Here is a 23,107-nt window from a genome sequence, read left to right as displayed (position 1 = left end):
ATCTAATGATATCAATACAATATGTAGTGATATCATTTAAATGTCTAATGATTTTCTATTGTTTTTTTCACTAGGGAATTGTCCTAAACCCTGCCATTTCACCTGTTATATATCATGCAAGCAAGTAGACACGTTTTTTAACCTTAAGTTTTTCTCCATTTCATAGGTCACAATATGTATAGTATCGAAATATCAAATTCAGTAATAGCATTGACTCTTACTGAACTAGTGTAGTATTAACTTTAACACTAGTTTCATATAGTCAATGGTATAGGCTACTGGTGCTCCCGCTGATTGCTGATTGATGCCTATAGTTAGTGGCTAGCAGACAATTTGACAACTAACTATGGAACATCTGGAAATCAGCTGTTTCCCCCACCCTCCCTCGCGCGCTTGGCGCTCGCCTTTGCCATAGCATGTCATCAGCTGACTGCTGTAAAAATTGGATGATGGGTACAACTTTCTATAGCGTAATATTGTTTTATTAGTTGTGTATTGTCCCTTGGAACCGCTACTGTGTACCACCTACGGTAATAGCTACTTCATTTGCTAAAAAAGCTTTTACTGCTTCCCTAGCCAGTAACCGTACAATTAATCAACATAGATTATGGCACAGACTATTGACCAATTATAGTCTATAACCAACGAGGTCTGTGATTATGGTTCTAACCAATCAGACCTAGCCTATGGTAAATAGATGCCACCCTATCTGCAATACTAAAAAGGTAGCCTTCTTGGAACACCCATTTGTCCAAGGTAGGCTTAAGTCCTCTAAGTTATTCTATTAAAAGATATTATTGTTTCATTTATAGATGGTAATGGATTTGAACAGCATGGGATTTGTAAAGTGGATTTTGGACCTAAACAACCCAACTGTCAAAGGAAAGGAACTCGATGAATTTCAGGCTAAATATAAAGTACTTTCCCCAGAAGAAGTCCGATATGCATTTCAAGTCAGCCGAAAGGATCTCATGAACATTTTGAGCAACACTATTCCATGTGTTGGTTGCAGAAGAAGGTAGGTTTAAACAATTATGTTATATTTTTAGTTAGACAAATCTACCAACTTTGGACAAACTGGTACACTTATAAGCAAATCCGGTCTGCTTTTTAGATTAATTGATTAGGCCTAAGTTTTTTAAACCTATATACTTTTTATTAGGGATTTACTTAGGTCAAGTGATAAATTATTAATTATTAACAACATTTTATGTTTATGGTAAGGTCTTTGTCCTTCTAGAGCATCGTGTTTATTCAATTTGTGTTTTATCTTAACAAAATGAGAAAAACTTTTAAAGTACACAATGTCTATAGGAAATATAAAAACCTTATTTCCTATCATAATGAGGTTTCTTAAGGACTGTTCAGTAGCAGCTATCAATTTTAATACCATCCAACATTAATTACTTAGGCTTACTGATTGATTAAACCCTACTGGAGAAATATAAGTATGAATGTTTGATGTATAAAGATAATCACTACAGTAAAATCCTGCTAAATCCGTCATCTATGTGACTAAGACCATGGTCGGAACAGTGAAAAGGTCAGATTATTCTGAGCAGCATGTTTAGGATTTGCCCGTAAACGTGGATGATGTTTCTGTTACTGCAGGAGATATCCAGAAGTTTACTGCGACCCAAGGCCACACTAAAATAACAGGCCGTAATGCTCGTCAGGCATGACGTCACTATAGAAGACGGCAATGACGTAATGTTTGCCGTTTGTGATCAGCTGCTTGTTTTAATCATTCCTTGGGGAAAAAATTAATAAATACCTACGTCATTGCCGTCTTCCCCTTGGCTACAACGTCATGCTTGACGAGCATCACGGCCTGTTTCTTTAGTGTGGCCTTGCGCGATCCCAGACAACCCGGATAAAGTTTCCTTATTGTGGAAACTTGTTTATAATTGATTTTCCTTTATAATAATAGGAGTAAAATGACTACACAGTATGGTTTCTAAAGTCCATAGTGGAAGTGATGTTTATTTACAACAAATTAATAAACATAGCAATCACATGGCATATAATTAACACATGACAGCTGCTTCTAACTTAGTACCAAGAAGGCAATGAGGAACTTAAGATTATAAATAAATTCCAACACCCCTCCTTAATCTTGATCCTTCATTGGGGTAAGACCAAGGTCGGTCATAAAACCATCATGCTTGATTTTGCCAAGTGATTTTGTCAAAATGTCCGCTACCATCTTGGAAGTTGGAACGTAATTCAGCACAACTAGTTTTCTTCTGACAAATAACTGTTTACGAATTATATGTTTGGTCTTGGTATTCACGGTTCTCTTCTGCAAAATCTTCATTGCTGGCATGTTGTCACAATGCAAATTTACATGCTCAAAATGTTTCTGAACCATCGCTACAAACTCTGACTCTGTTGAGGAATCAGGCATACATCTCTGTTTCTTACTTCCCCAAGACACAGGTCCTTCACTCAGTTTAAAAACATGTCCCGTACAACTTTTCCCATCGAAGTAGTTTCCATGACTGGCATCAACAAAACCATGCAGAGGTTCTTCATCAGCTTGCTCCTCCACAGCATGCTTCCACAAATTCTTATTCGGATCTTCTATTGCCTCTTGATAACTACTTGGCTCTAGATCCTCACAGGTAACCATGTAGGTAACAAAATCAGGAAACATTTTAGGTTTTCTTACTCTTAGAGGGTACCTACTCCCAACATTGATTTCAACAACTTCCTCATCATTTCCCGAATCCCCTTCAGCGGATCCTCCAGTTCCAACATCGTCACCATCTTGCTCAATGTCAATATTATCAAGAATGAAGCTCTCCTCTTCTGCCTCAGGATTCCTGCAGGGTTCATCGAGTTTGGCGGTCTGGATGCTTACTATGGTCTCGACTGGTTGTATAGTTTCATCACCATTATTTTCTTCACGCCCATTATAAAATAAGTTTTCAAAAAACTTTACATCTCTAGAATAAATCAATCTACGGGGAGACTTAGGATCGACCAATTTGTAACCTTTGACATCCTCACTGTAACCTACAAAAATGTGAGGAACACTCTTATAGTCCAATTTGGTCCTTCTCTCCTTAGGCACATGTACATTGCCTATGCACCCAAAAACTCTAAGGTGACTGAGGTCCACTTTCGATCCAGTCCATTTCTCCTGTGGAGTGACTCCAAAAACAGCTTTTGTAGGACTTCGGTTCTTAAGATAAATAGCTGCCTCCACAGCATACTGCCAGTAACCCTTGCTCAAATTTGAGTCACTTAGCATGCTTCTAGCTTTTTCAATAATAGTTCTATTTGCACGCTCTGCTACCCCATTCTGCTCAGGACTATATCGAGTAGTAACCTGGTGTCTTATTCCAAATATATTACACACTTCTTCTAGTCTCGCATTCATGTAATCCCCGCCTTCATCTGACCTAACAGTTTTTATAGTCTGGTTGGTCTGATTTTCAACTAAAGTCTTAAACTTGAGAAAACAATCAACTACTTCATCCTTTGATTTCAAGAAATAACCAAAGGTCATTCTGGTGAAGTCATCAACAAATATTAGCATGAAGCGATTACCTTGAAGAGACTGGACATTCATAGGCCCACAGACATCCATATGGATTAACTCTAGTTTTGCCTCAGCTCTCTTACTTGGAGTGGTTAGGAAAGATTCTCTAGAGTGTTTCCCCTCCACACAGAGAATGCACGATTCTGGCCTCTGACTAGGAAAATCAACACCCAAAACCATCCCCTTTTTCAAAACACCCATGCTAACATGATTCAAGTGACCCAACCTTCTGTGCCATAAATTGTGAAGGTCCACACTAACTGACTGGTCAACTTGAGTAGACATAGCTAAATTTCCATCATTTGGATTAATGCAGCATTTACTCTCTGTATCCAACCGATACAGTCCGTTTACATTTGTTCCAGTTCCACAGATTTCACCTCTTACTGAAAACCCATCTTTTATGTAAATATTACACCCTTTGTCATCAAAAACTAAAACCTGCCCTTTACTAGCTATTTTGCTCACAGATAGCAAATTTGTAGACAAATCTGGTACATATGTCACATTCGATATCACTCTCTCACCAAAGTTTTTAAGGTTTACAGAAACTTTCCCAGAACCCGCAGAGTAAATTTTGGTATTATTAGCGACAGTGACCTCTTTAACTCCCTCATTCGAGTTAAACGTTTGAAAACTTTCTTTACTTTTAGAAAGATTGTCAGAACAACACGAGTCTAAGTACCAGCTTTCAGGTTCTACCTTTACATTCAGATCAGTTATCCAACTTACATTTTTATTTTTGTTTAGACCATCTGACTTACCAATTTTGGAAATTGACCTATTACTAATGTTTGAGCTATTACTAATGTTAGCTTGATTATTTTCAGGACAATCCCTCATCATATGGCCTGCCTTTCTACATTTGTAACAAGTAGGAATAAAAGGCTTCCTTGTCTTTGAGCTTTTATTAGAATTACCTTGATTAGTATTTGATTTTGATAGAAAAGGCTTCCCAGTACTGCTTTTAAAAGTTGAAAATACTACAGAGGACTCAGTGGTATCCTTTTCAGCCATGCTATTTAATTTTTCTAGTACTTTACTATATTCTACTTTATCTGTACTCTCGACTGCCATCCTAAATGCCCTGTAAGACTCAGGCAAACCTCTTAGAAGTATACACGCCTTCATTTCATCATCCACGGGTTTCTCTATGTCAGCAAGTTGAGCATTGAGGTCAAGAAATTTAGAAATATACTCACTCATGCTGTTGCATACTTCCAACTTTAAATCTAAAAGCTGGTCCAGCAGAAATATTCTCCTGTTTGTGCTCTTGACTTCATACTGCTTTGCTAAAATGTCCCAAGCTTCCTTCGCTGATGTGGCTGTCCTGATATGTAGTTTTGAAGCTGCCTCCAGGTGCATGGCAATCTTGGCGAGTGCCCTCTCATCTTTGTCTGGATCCACAGTTAGCGGTGTCGTCTCTGCAGTAGTCCTTCGTGGTTCAATGCAATTCCACAATCCCTCATACTTTAGAGCCATCTTCATATCAAATTTCCAACTTGCATAGTTGGCTGACCCTTTCAACTTAGAAATTCCAGGGGCTGATGTGGAGTATATAACTTTGTCTCCCATCATAGTAATTAATAAGTGTTCATTCAATGAAATTTACTATAATATTTCTTAAACACTTCTCTTCAAAAATTAAACTGTTCAAAATAGGCCACAGAGAATATGTTACAATAAAAGTGAAACTGGGCCCATAACCACTTGTTTATAATTGATTTTCCTTTATAATAATAGGAGTAAAATGACTACACAGTATGGTTTCTAAAGTCCATAGTGGAAGTGATGTTTATTTACAACAAATTAATAAACATAGCAATCACATGGCATATAATTAACACATGACAGCTGCTTCTAACTTAGTACCAAGAAGGCAATGAGGAACAAGATTATAAATAAATTCCAACATGGAAGACAATGTTGATGTCACCAATAGAACATGTTAAATATTTTGCCTGGTAAATATTAAATGGGAAATGTTAAATATTTTTCAGCAATCACCGAAGACGATTTTTTTCCATGACTGAGGGATTTTTCTTGATCGCTGTTGACAATCATAATGTTTCCCCTGCTGCAGGAGATGTCCTGCTTTAGATTTTGATAGATTTTGCTGCGTTCACATGGGACAATGATATTTTTGTGACTGGGGGATAAACAAGATTTTAATTTTGGTGCAATGGCGGCAGGGGGGGGGCGGGCGGTGATAATGTCCACGTGCCCATGGGAAATGGGCTGTATGCCACGATATCCTTGTTAAGTGTAACCAATTGATGATGTCAGATTAGTAGGGTTCTACTGTATTTATAAATGTTCTTGTTTGTGTTTTTACAGTGTGGAGAGGCTGTTCTATCAGTTGATGCAATCAGGCCATCCAGCACTCTCTCCTCTAGTGGTGTTACCTGAGGGCTACTTGACACTACAAGAGGACCACCTAGACTGGCCACACCTGCTTTGTACTCTGCTGCACGGACACAGGTGGCTATGTAGAATAAATCCTACTTAAACTATAAAGCAAGAGGTTTTTTGAGTCCATCAACCAATATTTTTTTCATGGTGGGTTCCCCAACCCCTATTTGGGATTTGGGGTGGGTGATGAAATTCAAAATCATGTTAAAGGTGTGTGACATCACCCTGGTCACTTGTACTGAAGGTTATTTGAAAATTGACAGACATGAACAAAATAAAAGTGATGGAATGTCAAGTCCCAGTCAAATTAACGTCTAACATTTTTTGTCATAACTTTTGGAAAATTTGTCGTATCAAAGTTGAATTTGCAGCATTAATTTCTTTTTTTAATGCTCCTTAAAATTATGTGCTACTTGATAGGGGTTGCCATTTAAACATTTTAAGTTAGCCCCAGCAACCCCTATTTTAAAGGTGGGTGATAAATTTCAAAATATCAACGAAGAGTACTTTACATTTAGCATCTCCTGTTCCTCATCAGTAACTGGCGAGAACCTCTTGTGCGAAGGGGTGGGGGGCGTGACGTCCTCTACTCTTGAGGAACACCAATACCGTGAGACGCTTAGAGTCCATCGGTGTTCGTGGCGTAGTTGATAGCGTCTCAGACTGGTAATCGAAGTGTGTCCGGTTCGAGTCTCGCCGGCGACATTAACTTTTTGTCCAAGATTATGCTTATTTTTTTACTTTTCACTTTATTTTTTAAAGAACTATTTTTTTAAATAGTAAACCTTCATTCGATTTTTATTTTATATCATCAGCAAGTTTGGTTAGTTCGGTTAGGTTATGACAGTTAAATTTTTTAATAAAAAAATTTAAAAAACTAATTTTTTGTAAAGTGACAACTGCAGTGGGTGATTGTAACAGAGGTGTACAAATTATGCTCAACTCGCTTTTCCAATGTGTCTTCTCACCGCTATGTGCTGCAATCGCTGGACCATACAGACAATAGACCAATTGCCATGAGAGATGATATGACCAATCTCTTGGGTTCGTAGGCCTAAACAATTATTCATAACCAAATTTTGGCGATGATCCTTGATACCGGTATACTTTTACCTAGAATACATGGCCCACCTACTTAGGAAATAAATTTAAAACGTTCAAAAACCCAACATTGTGTGATTTTTTCAAATGTCCTTCAAATGTTAACTAGATAACCAAACATGGTTTATAGAATATGTCTTCTATTAAATAACAAAAAGTTGTTGGGATTAAACTGTCACCAATATGTTAACATTAAAAGTTGTTAACAAATAATGCAATTAGTGGGAAATAAGTTTGATTTTTGATAACATGTTGTGAGAAAATCCAAAACCAAGAAAGATCTGTAACCTCGGGACTTGATTTACGCCTTAAGCTGGTCGGATGTACTATGGTTCTTAACCGTAAACTTTGGTTTTTGTTACTGGTTCTTTTTCTTAGAACCGGTGGTTGGGTAGCAGCGAGAATCATTTTTACGTACCGACACATTACTATTTACAAATTAGTTATCCAACGATGCATCATAGTTATTATATTGCATTATATTGCACCTTATTTATTACAGTTTGTAAACAGTAACAACATACAACAGTTGCAACTGTTGGTAGCGCATGTTTCTCAGTGTTCCATATGGACAGGACAAGAGCACCTTTGATAGTGAAAATTTCAACCGGAATGTTTAATGTAGAGATGTGCGAGTACAGGTTTTTCAGTTCGAGTCGAGTAATTGGCAAAGGATTCGATTCTCGAGTTCGAGTCGAGTTTGAACCAAAAAGATCGAAGGATGTGTAAGTTTAAGTAACTCCTTAGGCCTAGAGCATGTAACTTGAAAAAAAACCTTGTTACAAGCTGAAGTACATTATAAATAAATTAATTATATTTGAAATGAAATGAAAAAAAAATGAAAAATGTCTTTATTTAAGAGGCGAAGTTAGGACTAGCAAGTCCTCTCTACCACTTAACCTCTAAAACATAAATAAACTATCCACTTTATAAATAAAATTAAATAATCTAAGGTACCATATTATAAACATGTTGAAATTAAATTTAAACCCAAAAAGTCCATTCACACAAGCCGCCAACAACCCGCCACACCAGCGCCAGAGACTCATTCATGCCTCTACTCAAAATCATAGATTTTATCTCTGCCCCGAACCCTGCACGGTTCTCTATGGATTTTATATGGTCAGGAAGAAAATTCCACATTCGAATTGCAGATACTAAGAAAGATTTATTAAAAACTGTGAATTGGTGTAGATAAAAGAAGAGAGCCTCTACGAGTGGAACGGGTACTGATGTCAGAAATGAAATGGAAGTTATCTGATAAATACTTAGGAATTTTACTGTTGATAATGGAGTGTAGAAGACGGAGGGTGTGAAATTCCCGAAGTTCATTTAGTCTCATTAATGAAAGCAGGTTGAAATAGGGAGTCACATGGTCATCGTCTAAGGCCAAATATGAATCTGATACAGGAATTCTGTGCTCGCTGAAGTCTGCTAGAAACATCATTAGTCATGTCATTGATCACCACATCACAGTAGTTGAAATGAGTCAAGATGAGAGTTTTTACTAACATGATTTTCAAGTTCAGTGGAAGGTATTCTGCGAAACGTTTGAAGGTGTGAATAGCCCCAAAAACCCTGTTACAAGTGGAATTTGCTTGGTCAGACTAATTCATTATGAGTCCTAAGTTTCTCACTTTGTCGCAGTAGGTAAGGTCTTTTCCGTCAAAGCTAAGTCGTGGTGCAGTGAGTAAGTTTATTTTAGTCATTAATCTGGGGTAGCCAACAATCATTGCTTGAGTTTTGTCAATGTTGAGTTTAAGTCCGTTGTTTGTGGCCCAGTGAGTTATTGATTCAATGTCAATGTTCATGAGTCGCACAGTAGTATATTTGTGCAGTAACAAATCAATATAATGCATAGAAAATAATTTTAAAACAACAACAATAGAGCTCATAAATGAACTTCTACTTCTGTGAAAAATAGGCAAGTGAGCATATATTTATTTGTCTAAAAATTAACTACATTAATCCCTATTGATAAGTAATATTGAATAATACTTGGCTAAAATTACTTAATACTTGCATCTATTAGTTATTAAGGTTGCAATTGCAATATAAAGTTCAATATAGAGATTTATTCTAAAACTTGAAATCTTATTTCGTACCTTTTCACCTTTAGTTTTGTAAGTTTATTACTATTATTCTTAGTTGGTGTGGTTTTTGCAACAGTAGGCCAACAAAATTTCCATTGGTTTGGCAGTGGGTAAAGGAAAAATAATTTTTTAAATTTAATAAAATAAATTTTTTTCATCTTGTATAAAACAATTAAACAAACATTCTGTCAAAATAGTCAAAATGTATGTTGAAAATAAAGTACTTAAATAGGCCTACATACTAGTAGCCTACCTTACTGTTAAACAAAACAATTGTAGATTGAACATTGTACTGAATAATGTAATAGGCCCATATAATTAATAGTAGTTATAGAAATCAAATGAAACCTAGACTTAGGGCTAATTCACTATAATCAATTGTATTCCATGCACATTAACCACATTAATGTAAGTTGTCAAGAAGGAAAACAAACTATATATTATGTAACCTAGATTTAGGCCAAGCCAAATTAATTATTTTGAGATATTTGTAAGCTTTAGTAACAGAAACATTTGTTGTTTATTACCATAGATAAAAAATACTTTGCTTAGTCTATGTTATTACTTTCTAATAGCTACAATAAGAAAAAAAAATCTGTTATCAATAACTGATGATAACATCTCAGCTGATTATGAGTAATGCGTAGAAGTCTCTAATGGGAATGGGGTGATTATAGTAACCTGTTGAATGCGTGGAGGGAACCCCAAGAAAAAATGGAAGAACAAAGAGAAAGTATAATGATATTTTTATGTCGTTATCTTTAAATCCTTTTTAGGAGTGCTACCATTGTCTTTATGAATGATTTTATACTTATTTATGAGTTATCTAATGTTTTACAAGTTTACAGAATAATTATTTTCAACCACGGGAACATCAATTTATAATTATCAACTTATAACAGATGCGTTATTAAGGTCAATGACCCAAAACATCATGATTGCGCAATGTTGTATTTTGATGTAAAAATGCAAATCATGGCATTAACTCTAATTCAAATAATATTTCTCCTGGTCCCTTGCAGATTGTATGTGGATTGTTGCTTGTTGAATGCTAAATAATTGTGGTCAGTTCAAATTGTATTTTTTAAGATTCAAATCTCCTACACAAAAAGACAAAAGTCAAACCAGGCAAGGAAAAAACCTGCTATTGTAATCCCACTGCCCCTACCCAGCCATTTTGGGAAGTGGTGAAAGTCTGGTCTAAATATAGCTCAAAGGTCTCACCCTCCCCCCCAAACCCCTACACCACTCACTGTTGCCTGTTGCTATGCCGCTCATTTCGAGGTCATTGCCCAACTCCTCCCTCCCTTCTATTGTTTTGCCTTTATTCTGACTTTTTTAAACATAGATTTATTGCTTACTTAACAGTTCAGTAGTGGAATTTTCTATTGTGAAACAGTACTTTAAAACAAAATCACTACCGATCATGTGATTCTGTGTCAAGTCCAGATTATGCCATTGCCACTGCCAGTCAGACGCCAGCGACTGCTTTGAGTTGACCTATTCTGTTGTGACAGCTATATAAATAGGTTAGGACAACTACCTCTTGCTTATTTCTACACTGTAGAAATATTTGTATTACCGTAGAATCTACAGTAATACACATTATAAAGCATTTGATGTAAACACAAGTTACATTTGAACAAATATTGATTTTTTACAATTTTAAACCACTCGAAACTGCCGAGTTCAAAAATAAGCTCGAGTTTCAAGGCCGTACTCTACTGAACTCGAAATCTCGAGTACTCGCACATCTCTAGTTTAATGGTGACGTTGAGGAAGTATTTTAACTACTTTTAACCATCGTGGAAAGTAGCTTTCAATTCTAGGCCTACTTTAGGGCTATGACTATAGTGGATCTATAAAGCATTTTTTGGACTTGAAACTGTCAGATAGGCTACTGTATTTGTTTATGTGTAACAGTTTGGCCAGCATATCTGAAAATATTTGTTTATATATAATAGTTTGGCCAGCATATCTGAAAATATGCAAACCAACTACTGTTCTTTATATAAGGTTTCAACCGACTACTATAAGATCCCCGTGCGTAGAACGGACACACAGCTAGTGTAAATCTCTCATATAATTGAAAATCTCTCATTTAAGTAGCCTTAGTGGAAAATAAATAGTTACAAATAAATTGACAAGATTGTATTTACTTATACTAGTAGAGCCCCGTCGAAATCGACGGTTAATCTTGGTTTTATGTAAATTCAGCTAACTGCGATAGATAGAGTGAAGTCATTAAAATCGTAGTTAAATAAAGGGAGGATAAACATAAATAAATATGACGATTGTGTTCTCTAAAAAACGTGATTGATGAATTCGTTTAACACAATATTTCCTACCTTTTTATCGGCTTTAGGTTGCCCAAAAGGTTTTTTAGGAGTCTTATAATTGTTTGTTCATGAGTTTGTTTCATGTCAAAGCCACTTTCACTTTATGGGAGAATGAGTTCATATAATTAGTCTATCATGTTACGGAAAGAGTTAATATTTATTACTAACAACTAATTCAATCTGCTTTAGGAAAATCATGCAGATTGTATCCGGATTTATAAGTGAATCTTCATCTTTGGTCATAAAAACACAGAATTTTATCAGCATATTAAATCTTTTTTTTTTGTATTTGATAAAAATATCTGATTCTCTAGAAAGCAGTAAGATTCTTACTTCGATCTAAGCAATTGTAATTCCTTCTCTTGCCACATCGACCCATGTATTTAATCATCCTGTTCTTACTTGATAATTCATTAACTTATGGGATAGTTTTGCCTTGGCCAGATCGATAACATAAAGCTGTGCATGTATTTCGTGGATGGAATGAACCATAATTGTAGGAAATTTTATCACAAATCTTGAACATTTGCGGAACCAAATCCATAACCTAGTCCAGCCTTGGTAACAAATTATGCAAATGCGATTAGATGTGATGACACTGTTGTGTTTCCGAATGCTTTGTATGTAGAGAGGTTTAGATGCGTTGTTACATGTGTACAGCAAAGTAAAAACCCTGTACACATGTTTTTAAATACCTGAATTGACATTAGTTCACCTACTTCACCAAAACCATGGATGAAACATACTCCGTAGTTAGTCTATTCCAAAACTTGAACTGAGCTCTCATCCTCAACGTACTCATCTATGACACAATTTTTAACCCGATTGTCAAAAACTTTTATACCGATAAATGAATTTCTGGTGTTCTTTCTTAAATTAAAAATTAAATGGTAATTGAAAGTAGGGAAAAAAAGGCAAGTTCCAACCTTACAATATAAATATAAGCTAACCCGATAAGGAATAATTATATATTCCTTTTAAATTGATATATCACACTTATTTCATAATTAAAAAATTTCTAAGAGCAATTAAGCATAGATTTTTGAACAAAACATTTAAAACGTATCATAAATTCATCATTTTGTTGAAACTATAAAAAACTTGCCATGCAGTGGAGAATCCATTTAAAATCATAAATAATAATGTAAACATTTAATTTTTGCAGTTTCAGTAGACCTTTGAATACAATTTTAATATTAACAGCTGGTTCATTAAAAGTAGTGTAAAATTATCCATATGGTCGTAATGTAAACAAAATTGCTGAGTGAACTTTAAAGGCCTCTGGGGCAGAGTCCCAAGGAAATTTACCTCGTTTCTCTTTTGAGGGCTCACCTACAGACCAATACCTTTCTTTAGACACCCCTACCAAGTTTCTACACCCAGCCGTTCTCTCAAATTAGCTGTGACAAAAACCCCGTTTTCCTCCATAAGAATAACATGGGATGGGACTTTAAAGGCTACTGGGGCAGAGCCCCTAGGGAATTTACCACGTTTCTCTTTTGATGGCTCATCTACAGACCAAGACCTTTCTTTAGACACCCCTACCGAGTTTCTACGCCCAGCCGTTCTCTCAAAATAGCTATGACAAAGAAAAACAGTTTCAAATTAATATATAGATTTAACAAAACCAGTACAAAACGACATATAGCTTAAGTTGTAGAGATTTTATAACACTTTAATGACATACAATAACATAGTTGGGAAAGTTAGTAAAAAATTCTAACTAGTTAGAAGTTATTAGTTAGTCCCGTAAAAAGTAACTGATAGAAGTTAGAAGTTAGTTAGTTTAAAAAGTAACTGATAGAAGTTATTAGTTGCCGCGATACGTAAAATCATCACGACTCTCGTCGCGATTGAGATAATGATCAGAGATATGGACAATTAGGCCTATAGTCATGGATGCTGAGATAATCGCAGGAGATTATCGCGGATGTTGCCGCAATTGTGTAAGACACGAATAACGTGACTGCAATTATTATGGCGTTGCCACCATCGTAAGTAGCGATCACACACGGCTATATATATTTTTTTGTTTTTAAGAGATTGGTGGCCTTTTAGCAAATTTCCCATATAGGGAATAAGCTATTACTGTAGTACTCATGGTAAGACCTGGACCCGTTTCACTTAAGACATTAATTTAAGTTAAGACATTAAACTATTTTATTTCAACTATTTTTCATCATAGAGAAACTTATAATATATGAAACTAGCTGTAACCCGCGGGCTTTGCCCCGTTTAACTTCTTAATTTTCAAGATTATCTCGTTCGCATGGCTCAATCACGTCCTGGTTGAAGTTTGTTCGCTACGCTCACTCACCTTTAGGTTGGAGCTTGTTCGCTACGCTCACTCACCTTTAGGTTGGGGCTAGTTCGCTGCGCTCACTTGCCTTCAGGTTAGCTCGTTCGCTACGCTATCTCGCCTCCAGGTTGTAGTTCGTTCGCTACGCTCACTCACCTTTTGGTTGCAAATTAGCTGTTGTCATAAATGTAAAAGAAATAATAGTGCTGCACCCTGTTGGTAATCCTTGTAACTTTAATGCTATTGAACATCATAGAACAGAACCAACTTGTTTAATTGAAACAGCTGTTAAGATTCAATAATTCCATTTCTCATAAGGTTAACATGGGAAACTCCAGAGCCACTGGGGCGGAGCCCGAAAGGATTTTTGAAATAAGAATATGCCTATGTGTTAATCGGGAATGTGAGCTATCATCATGCCAAATTTCAGCCCAATCCGATCAGTATTTTTCGAGTTTACTTTTCCCATACACACATACAGCAACCACCTCTTTTTTATAATAGTATAGATAGATAGATAGATAGATAGATAGATAGATAGATAGCAAGCATCAATTTTTAATAAGATTTTCATTGGTAATATTTATTTTCAATTTAAATCAATTGTTATCTTTTTATCTTAAGATTATCATTTTTGATAACATTTCTTTTATTTCATGTTTAAGTTTTAAAATTATTTAAAATGAAATATAGACTGAAATTGCATTAGTTTTTAAACAAGGAATTTAAAAATAATATTAGTTTTTTAATATCTTTAACTAGGTGAAACCCGCCGAAATCGACGGTTACTTTCAAGGCTCACGCTAATTCATCTAACTGCACTAAATTTAGTGAAATTATACATATTTTGAGCATATAGCATTGTTTAAAGATTAATAAGTGTAAAAACAATAATGATATTAATTGTTTTAGTTACCAAATATGGTTGATCATTCAATGAATAACATATATCCCATAATGTACGTCTTTGGAGTTGTTAGTATACTATCTGGTATCTCTTCCTTTGGAAAAACCTTTAAACAGTATAAAAATCGTATTGGTGGATTTTTTGTAGTTAAAAACACTTCCGTGATTTCATCAGTGTAATGCAGATTAATCTATGATTTTATTTGAAAAAAAAATCTGTTTGTTGGGAAGACACGTACTAACTTCAAAGAGAGATATATCCGTTACAGTCTAAGTTTGATTTTTCCTTCGTCACGTCGTGTCAGTTCATATCATAGATCAGACCTAGTTTAAAAGGATAAGACCATTTTGTCATGACAGTAACTGCTTAAATACTCATTGGGCCATTTTTACAGCCAAAATGTCGTGTTATTTTCAATAATGTTACCAATCCAGTGGGCCATGGTCACAATAATAGGATAGGCCACTGCAAATAATTTGTCAAGATAGGTACCATTTTATGCAAGGTTTCTGTGTTTAGATGTTATCAGACACGGTAAGAGCACAATAAAATTCTTCTGCAGATGAATTATCTGTTGGAGAAATATAAGCCGAATTATAAATGTCACAATGCGAGTTTGAGCAGTTTGTAACTTTTTTGGGAAGTTACATATATTTTGTTTGCTGCTGCTCAGTGCACTTTAAGAATATTTATTTTAGAGATAAATTAAAAGGTTTTTGTTGCTGAGTAGCGCTAGTAAACATGTACAACCCTTTTCGTTAGTCTAATAACATTCTAAGGCTCTCTAAGAATTCAAGTTCTTATTTGTACATACATACATATCTATATTATGTTTTTTAAGCTGAATGAATACATCAAAGTAACCCCCCTGAAAAGTCTGCAGTATATTGCAGTTTTCCAGCTTAATGACTTTCTAAATCATGCACATATTTCTACATAAATATTGTAAAATGTCTTATCCAGTTGCTGTAAACTACACTATTAGTTTAACAAAATATGGACTCGGCTCAAATGGGTGCCCTTCTGCACTTGTATTATTTTGTATTGTATTACACAATCGAAGATTTTTTCAATGATTGAAAGCATGCATGAAAACAATCTCATGAACCTATGATGATCTGTCTAGAATAATATGATAAAATATAGGGAAAAGGTATGAAAAAGGCAGACACCAACACGTAAAATAGATATAAGATAGTTCAATAAGAAACAATTGTAGGAGTTATTGTGATAAAAGGATTTTCCACTGATTTCGTAATGGAACTTTATATTGCAACACAAATGATACAGAGGAAAATCAATTTTAAAAACAGAAAATAATACTTTGGACAATTCAGTAACTCCCAATAAAATGTGTGTTGTTTAAAATACAATTTTAAAATTAACAGCTGTTTCATTAAAAAGTATTATCCACATGGCCAAAATGTAAACAAATCTGTGGAGGGATCTTTAAAGGCTTCTGGGACAGAGCCCTAAGCGAATTTACTTAGTTTTTCTTTTGATAACTCATCTACAGACCAAGACCTTTCCTTGGACACATCTCCCAAGTTTCTACGCCCAGCCGTTCTCTCGAATTAGTGGAGACAAAGTTTCCAATTAAATATTTAGAATTCCCCATGTTAATCTTATGGGAGGAAACCCAACTTTGATGGACGATCCTGCCTAAACTAACAAAGATATCAAAAAACGAAAAACACTTTTCAAAACTACAGATCAGGGCGATTTGTTTGACACTTTAATCATCAAAATCGGTCCAAAAATGAGGGAGGAGTTCTGTTCACAAAAATCGGCTTAGCGTATTATATATATAGACTAGCTGACCCGGCGAACTTCGTATCGCCTAAGTTATAGGTTTCCCCTAAGACAGACCGATGGAAAGAAAGTACCGTTACGTTTAATTTTCAAGATGATCTCGTTCGCATCGCTCAATCACGTCCTGGTTGAAGTTCGTTCGCTACGCTCACTCACCTTTGGGTTGGAGCTCGTTCGCTACGCTCACTCACCTTTAGGTTGGAGCTCGTTCGCTGCGCTCACTTGCCTTCAGGTTAGCTCGTTCGCTACGCTAACTCGCCTCCAGGTTGAAGTTCGTTCGCTACGCTCACTCACCTTTTGGTTGCAAATTAGCTGTTGTCATAAATGTAAAAGAAATAATAGTGCTGCACCCTGTTGGTAATCCTTGTAACTTTAATGCTATTGAACATCATAGAACAGAACCAACTTGTTTAATTGAAACAGCTGTTAAGATTCATTAATTCCATTTCTCATAAGGTTAACATGGGAAACTCCAGAGCCACTGGGGCGGAGCCCTTTTAAGAATTTCGAAACGGGAAATAGTTTACGTCCGATTCGCATACCTACAGAATTTACACACCAAATTTCATAACAATCGGTGAAGTCGTTCCGGAGGAGTTTGCAGACAAACACTGTGACACGAGAATTTTATATATTAGATAGTTCTTTAATTGTATACTTTTTCCTGAAAAATATGAAAATGGCCTAAAAGAGGCGAAATTTTAACATATTAGTATTGAAAAACATCAAATCTATACTTATTTAATACGCAAGCAGTTTTTTTGTGACAATTACTCCTCCAAAACTACTGAGCCGATTGATATGTTCTTGGTGTCATTGGAAAAAGCGTAACGTGAAGTTGTGCAGAAAACTTTCTTTTTAGGGAAGTAATTAGGGGGTGAGGCCCTTTAAAGTTTCGTATTTCTCCATAAGATTAACATGGGAAAGAAATAGTTATGAAACTCGCTGTTGTCAGAAATTAAAAGTGAGAAGAAGAACATATGTTATTAGTAAACAGTCAATAAGTTTGCTAATTTAAAAGTTAGTTTGCTACAGGAATTTACTTACTTGGTTGAAATAAAATATTTACTGTTTGAATTTGGGTTGGCGTAAATATTAAAATGGAAAAAAACGAGAGAGCCTGGATAAATTGATATACTAAAAACAAAACTGAATTAACGCTGTGCTGCATTTCTTAGTAACCACTGAAAGAGCCGATTTGCAAACTATGGAAACATAGGAGTCATCGAACACCACCAAGGAGAAGGAATATAAATAATGTGTGTTTTTTTTTATATATAATCGTTATTATAGACAACCTAGTGCGGCTATGAGTAAGGCTAAAAACAACTAAAAAACAAGATCAGCTTTTGAAAAATGATAAGATTACAAGAAATTTTGATTATTCGATCTGTTATGTACATCTTGAGTGTTCCATAATCTTCGAGTCAAATCTTTTAAAGTTATTAAAAATTATGACTGTTATTTGTTTTAAAATAATGCCTGTAATACAGTGTTTCCCAACCTTTTTCCGTTCAGGGCACACTAACTAGAACAAGTTTGTAGTCACGGCACACTTGTCTACAAAATATCGTTGGTTAAAATTACGTTTAGTAAGTGCATAAAAAACTCTTTTTTTCAATTAAATCTTACTCCGTAAAACCTATTTTTTACTAATAAATATATATATATATATAAGGTAAAAAATATAAAACTCACATTCGTTATCTAACATGCGTACATTATTTAGTGTTTATTAAGTGGAAAGTTTTAAATAATAATAAAACATTGAGCTTGATTGAAATTTTGTATGAATTTACCAATAATGAGTGAGAAAAATTTAATAAACCCTGGTTTGAGTTCTAGTGGGAAATTTGTGCTCGATGTTTGCTCATTAAAAGTTTCTTTCTTGAAAAAAATTGTTTAACTACTTAAAATTTCGCGGCACACCTACAGAGGCCTCCCGGCACACCAGTGTGCCACGGCACACTGGTTGGGAAACACTGCTGTAATACATAGCAATTGCTCGAATTCGAGCAACAGGGACACTAGTTTCATTAAATTATTGAATTTGTACTTTTTTTGGCCTAGAAGTAACATGATATTACCTACTTATATATGTTTAAATATATATATATATATATGAAGTAGGCCTACATAAATCCTTAATATATATTTTTTAGATATTTTAACGGTTAATCTAAACTTAATGGTGTTTTTGGCCTCTGGGGACCTCAAAACGAAAAAGTAAATCGGTCTCGGGTCCAGGTCTTACCATGAGACCTACGGTAATAGCTTATTCCCTATATGGAAAATTCACTTCGAAAAAGGAGATAATTAATTGTAGTTCATTTATAAACAATGCAAAATAATGATTATTCAATTCCCAATGAATAGCACTTCATTATGTTATGTTTTTTGGGATTGCTGCTTTTAACTGACCTGTTGAGTTATCCAACCTAGAGCGGGTCCTATTAGGGTCGGTTAAGAGGTCTACTGTACTCACTTTAATGAACTTAACATAGGAAACATTAGATGAACATTGTGCTTAAATATTTTATCTGGTGAATTATTCTTTGCAGTTCTCATCTTAATGATCTGGTAGACAGCCAGCTGCGCTCCAAAAAGTCTCGCCGCTGCTTGCTACATTCGCTTGACTCTCAGCGCACACGAGTGTTGTCTACTGCCTGGAGGGATGTGTGGTCAGTGATGCGACCTCAGTGTCGAGATGAGGTCGTGCTCATCGAGGCAACCACTCTAATGGCTACATTAGAGAATTACCTGCGTAAACACAGGTTAGTCACACAATTATTCATTCATGAATTCTCTGAGACCAAAAGTCAAATTATATTCAAAATGTTTAACTTAAATACTCATGTTATAACATTCATAAGTACTTTTTAGAGTAAATAGCACTTCACTTAAGAGTACAAGGAAGAAAATATAACTACACAACTAACTTATCCAAGAAAAGAGTTCCAGACAAAACTCAAGACAATATCTATATATTTAATACGCTAGGCATATTTTTGTCATAATTGTTTTAGAGCGGTGGTGCTACTGATCACCATGCACAAGGTGTCGTTAGAAAGGTCTTAGCATGTAGTTTTGCCATCAAACAAAAACACTTGGGAATTCCATCAGGGCTCTTTCCCAGTGGCCTTTAAAGTTCCCATGTTATTCTTAGGGAGAAAATGTTAGTTTACATTTTGAACAGATGAATACTTTGAAATGGACACAAATATTTGAAACAGCTGGTTATACTAAAATTGGAGACATGTGCTATAAGGATCTCTTATATTAATACGTGAGGGCTGTTTTTTTGTGAACAAAATTCCTCCGTTATTTCTGGATCGATTTTAACGTTTGAGTTGTCAAATAATTCGTCTCAATTCGTAGTTTTGCATAAAGGTTTTAGAATTTGAAACTGTTACCCTTAAGGGCACGAGACGCTCTCAAAGGTCGCATTTCCCCCATAAGAATTACATTAAAATCAAATTTTAAAACAAAAACAGCTGTATATAAAAAGAAACTCACCAGCTTTTTGGGAGTAAATATTGATGTTTGTAATATTTAGGAGGTTATAGACAAATCTAAACAGTCAATCAGTTTTGTTGGAAGAACAGACAATTTCTTGAGTTTAAAGGAGGAATATTGAAAACAGGAGGATGAGACAATCAATAGGAAATCTTATACGTATGGGAAGAGTAGAGGAGAGGCCTGGTCTCACAGTAAGGAATCCAGGTTCACAATCACTTCTAGAATCACAATCCACAATCATATCTATCATAGAAATTAAAAAATCATAAGTTATCAGGACCAGTAAGACCATGCGGCCAGGGCATTTATGCCGATTATGCTTTATGCTCAGGCCTGGGTATTTATTAGGGTGGGCTGAAAAAAAAATTATTTTTTTTCTTAATGCTATACCGAAAAAAACTTGTCTCTATGATGGGTTATCAAAATGCAACAAAGAAAAAAAATCTATACCTAACCTCTAGCTAGCGCATTACACTTGAAATTTCACTCAAATTATAAGCTTTTGTAAATGTAATTAAAGCATCTAAATACCTGCATATTGGACTGCTATAGTGATATTACGTTAGAACAGAGCCTTGAAAATACAATAAGTAATTGCAGAAGTTTAATTGTATTAATCTGAGGTAGCGCAATAGTCATTACAATGACACATTTTTGAGTCAAGTGCGGGATGACAGCTGCGAGTTCGGGCGATGACCCGGCGGCCTTGCCGGGCTCCCCCACCCATACTCTCCACACACCCACAATGCACTTCGCGGGGAGACGTTGAGACGGCCTGTCACTCGGCAGTTTACATCTGTGTACGATTCTGGATTGACGTTTAGCTGCTGTAAGTTGATCTTGTAAATTATGTTTATAATTTTTTGAGTTAAGTTTATTGTGCGTAATGGCCGTTGCAAAGAAAGTGACTCGGAGTGACTTTGATTGTCCATTGTTTGGCTGTCCAAGGAAATTGCCTGTAAGTAAGCTTCCAAATTACCAGGATGTTATTAGGGCTGTTTCCATGAACAGTATGTACTAGCATTAGAAAGTAACAAGTCTGTTAGTTTCTCTCAGATATCAAATATTGTTGCTCCAAAAGTAAAAGCAGTCTTTGACAAAGCATCAATATTAACAGTGACGCCTTACAGAATCGTTCAGTTAATAAACTCATACCATGATAGCTACCGTAATCTAATGAAGTCCTTTAAGCGTGACAAGGAAAAAGAGAAGTACAAACAAAAAGTTGAAGAGTTCAGGCAAAAGGCTTTATCACTATTTGATGTATCTGTATGTAAATGTAAAATAACATACTCATGCAACTGCAAAAAAGTCCCTGAGATCTGTGAGTGCCCTTTGTCAATTTCATGTAAATGTGAAAAAGACAAAAAGATTCCCGTGCTTGAACTTAAGTTTATGTATTTCCAAAGTTATCTTGGACAAGGAAAAATTGGAAATGTAGACAAGAAGGAGTCGAAAAAAATAATCAAAAGACTGCAACGTAAGGAAATAAAAAATCGGGTTGTGTCGTCTAACATTCCACCAGTTTCATATTCCCAGCCTTCATGCTCTAAGAATGTGACGGAGTCAAACATAGATCCAGACAAAATCTTAATGGAAAAAGAAAAGTCTGATGACGACTACATTCCTATTCTGAGTTCTACTAAACAGCAGTGGCAAATGCGTATACAATTAAAAAATACCGTATTGGCAAGTGACCGATTTGGGGTTTCGGACAGAGCAACAGCTGCTATTGCCTCTAGTGTACTTCATGACCTAGGTCCTGTAACTAAAGAGGACGATTCCCTCATAATAGATAAGAACAAGGTTAGAAGGGAAAAACAATCATTCAGATCGAATCTCCAAGATAGAATAAATACCCCCGCCGCAGCAAACCTGCAGACTAAGCGAATTTCCATTTGACTGATTGGATTTACACTGAAATGTCTACTTAAAAATATAAAGCCATCATGAAGATCAAAGATCATCATCATGAAGATTAAAAATATAACATTTATTCCCGATTTAAATAGAATTAGTTTAACTAGTACTTATTCAACAAGCTGCATCAGGGAGGGTAAAACTGTTTTTTTTTTATGTTAATAGTTAGTAAGAAATAAAAACATTTTCAAAATTTGATCAAAATATGTTCTTAATCAAGCAAACTACAACAGTTTACTTATTCTCCATAAAAATAACATGGGAATTTTAAATTTACAAATTTTTGAAATTTTCTCTGTAACCATTAGGCGCATAATAACGCTTCAATATACCAAATTATTTGTTTTTTTAAGCTCTACAAAATGGTTTGGAAAGAAATTGCTAAATTGTATATATTTTGGGTAAAAAATGGGAAAAACCTATTTTTACCCTATAAAACGATGCGCAGGTGTACCCCCCGTTTGTAAACCCCCGTTCCCATGGTCCGATCATGCTGGATCGCGAACTCGTTCGAATAAACGTAGGTTTACACGTTTGTACCAAATTTCATCAAAATCGGTTCATTTTTGCTCGAGTTATCGTGCTAACGGACATATATATATATATATGAATTTGAACGGATGGTGTTTTTGGCCTCTAGGGACCTCAAAACGAAAAAAAAATCGGTCCCGTGTCCAGGTCTTACCATGAGTACTACGGTAATAGCTTATTCCCTATATGGGAAATTCGCTAAAAATGAGCCGGACGTAATTCAAGGGCTATTCAGGGTGTCTACCAACCGGGAAATCCGGGAAAACCGGGAATTGTACTTAATTGTTATAGGGATTCAATAACAACCAAGATGGCGGACATCTAGCATCACCTGCAAAGTGCTCCCATATCTAAAGTGTAGTTTAGTGGTAAAAAACAACAAAATTACTAATTAAACAACACACATACAAACAACAACTCATCAAGTGATTTTAAGACAATCAAGATTTTAAGTGACCCTCAAGAAAATCTCATGAAAAGCCAATATGACTAACTGAACAATGAACATGACTGTAAGTTATTAATACAAGTTTAATACCAAAAATAACATTTACCTCAAAAATTCATAGAGCAGATGGTTATCTTGTAAACATTGCATAGTTTAAAAGTTTCAATTTTACATACAAG

General features: G+C 35.3%; 1 protein-coding gene across 1 annotated transcript in view; it reads left to right on the top strand.

Annotated features, from left to right (window-relative positions):
* The window catches only part of LOC129004931 (gametogenetin-binding protein 2-like), a 98,773-nt gene that overhangs the window by 17,747 nt on the left and 57,919 nt on the right, over window positions 1-23,107 (top strand). The window contains exons 2-4 of the mRNA XM_054433644.1: window positions 813-1,018; window positions 5,885-6,028; window positions 19,072-19,284. Of these exons, the coding sequence (XP_054289619.1) occupies window positions 813-1,018; window positions 5,885-6,028; window positions 19,072-19,284 (563 nt within the window). The remainder of the gene's footprint in view (window positions 1-812; window positions 1,019-5,884; window positions 6,029-19,071; window positions 19,285-23,107) is intronic.

Source organism: Macrosteles quadrilineatus, unplaced genomic scaffold, assembly GCF_028750875.1.
Source record: "Macrosteles quadrilineatus isolate MER2022 unplaced genomic scaffold, UCM_ALF_1.0 Scaffold_13__1_contigs__length_4303367, whole genome shotgun sequence".
Lineage (NCBI taxonomy): Eukaryota > Metazoa > Arthropoda > Insecta > Hemiptera > Cicadellidae > Macrosteles > Macrosteles quadrilineatus.
Note: the sequence above shows the minus strand (reverse complement) of the source record. Positions and strands in the feature narration are given on the sequence as shown.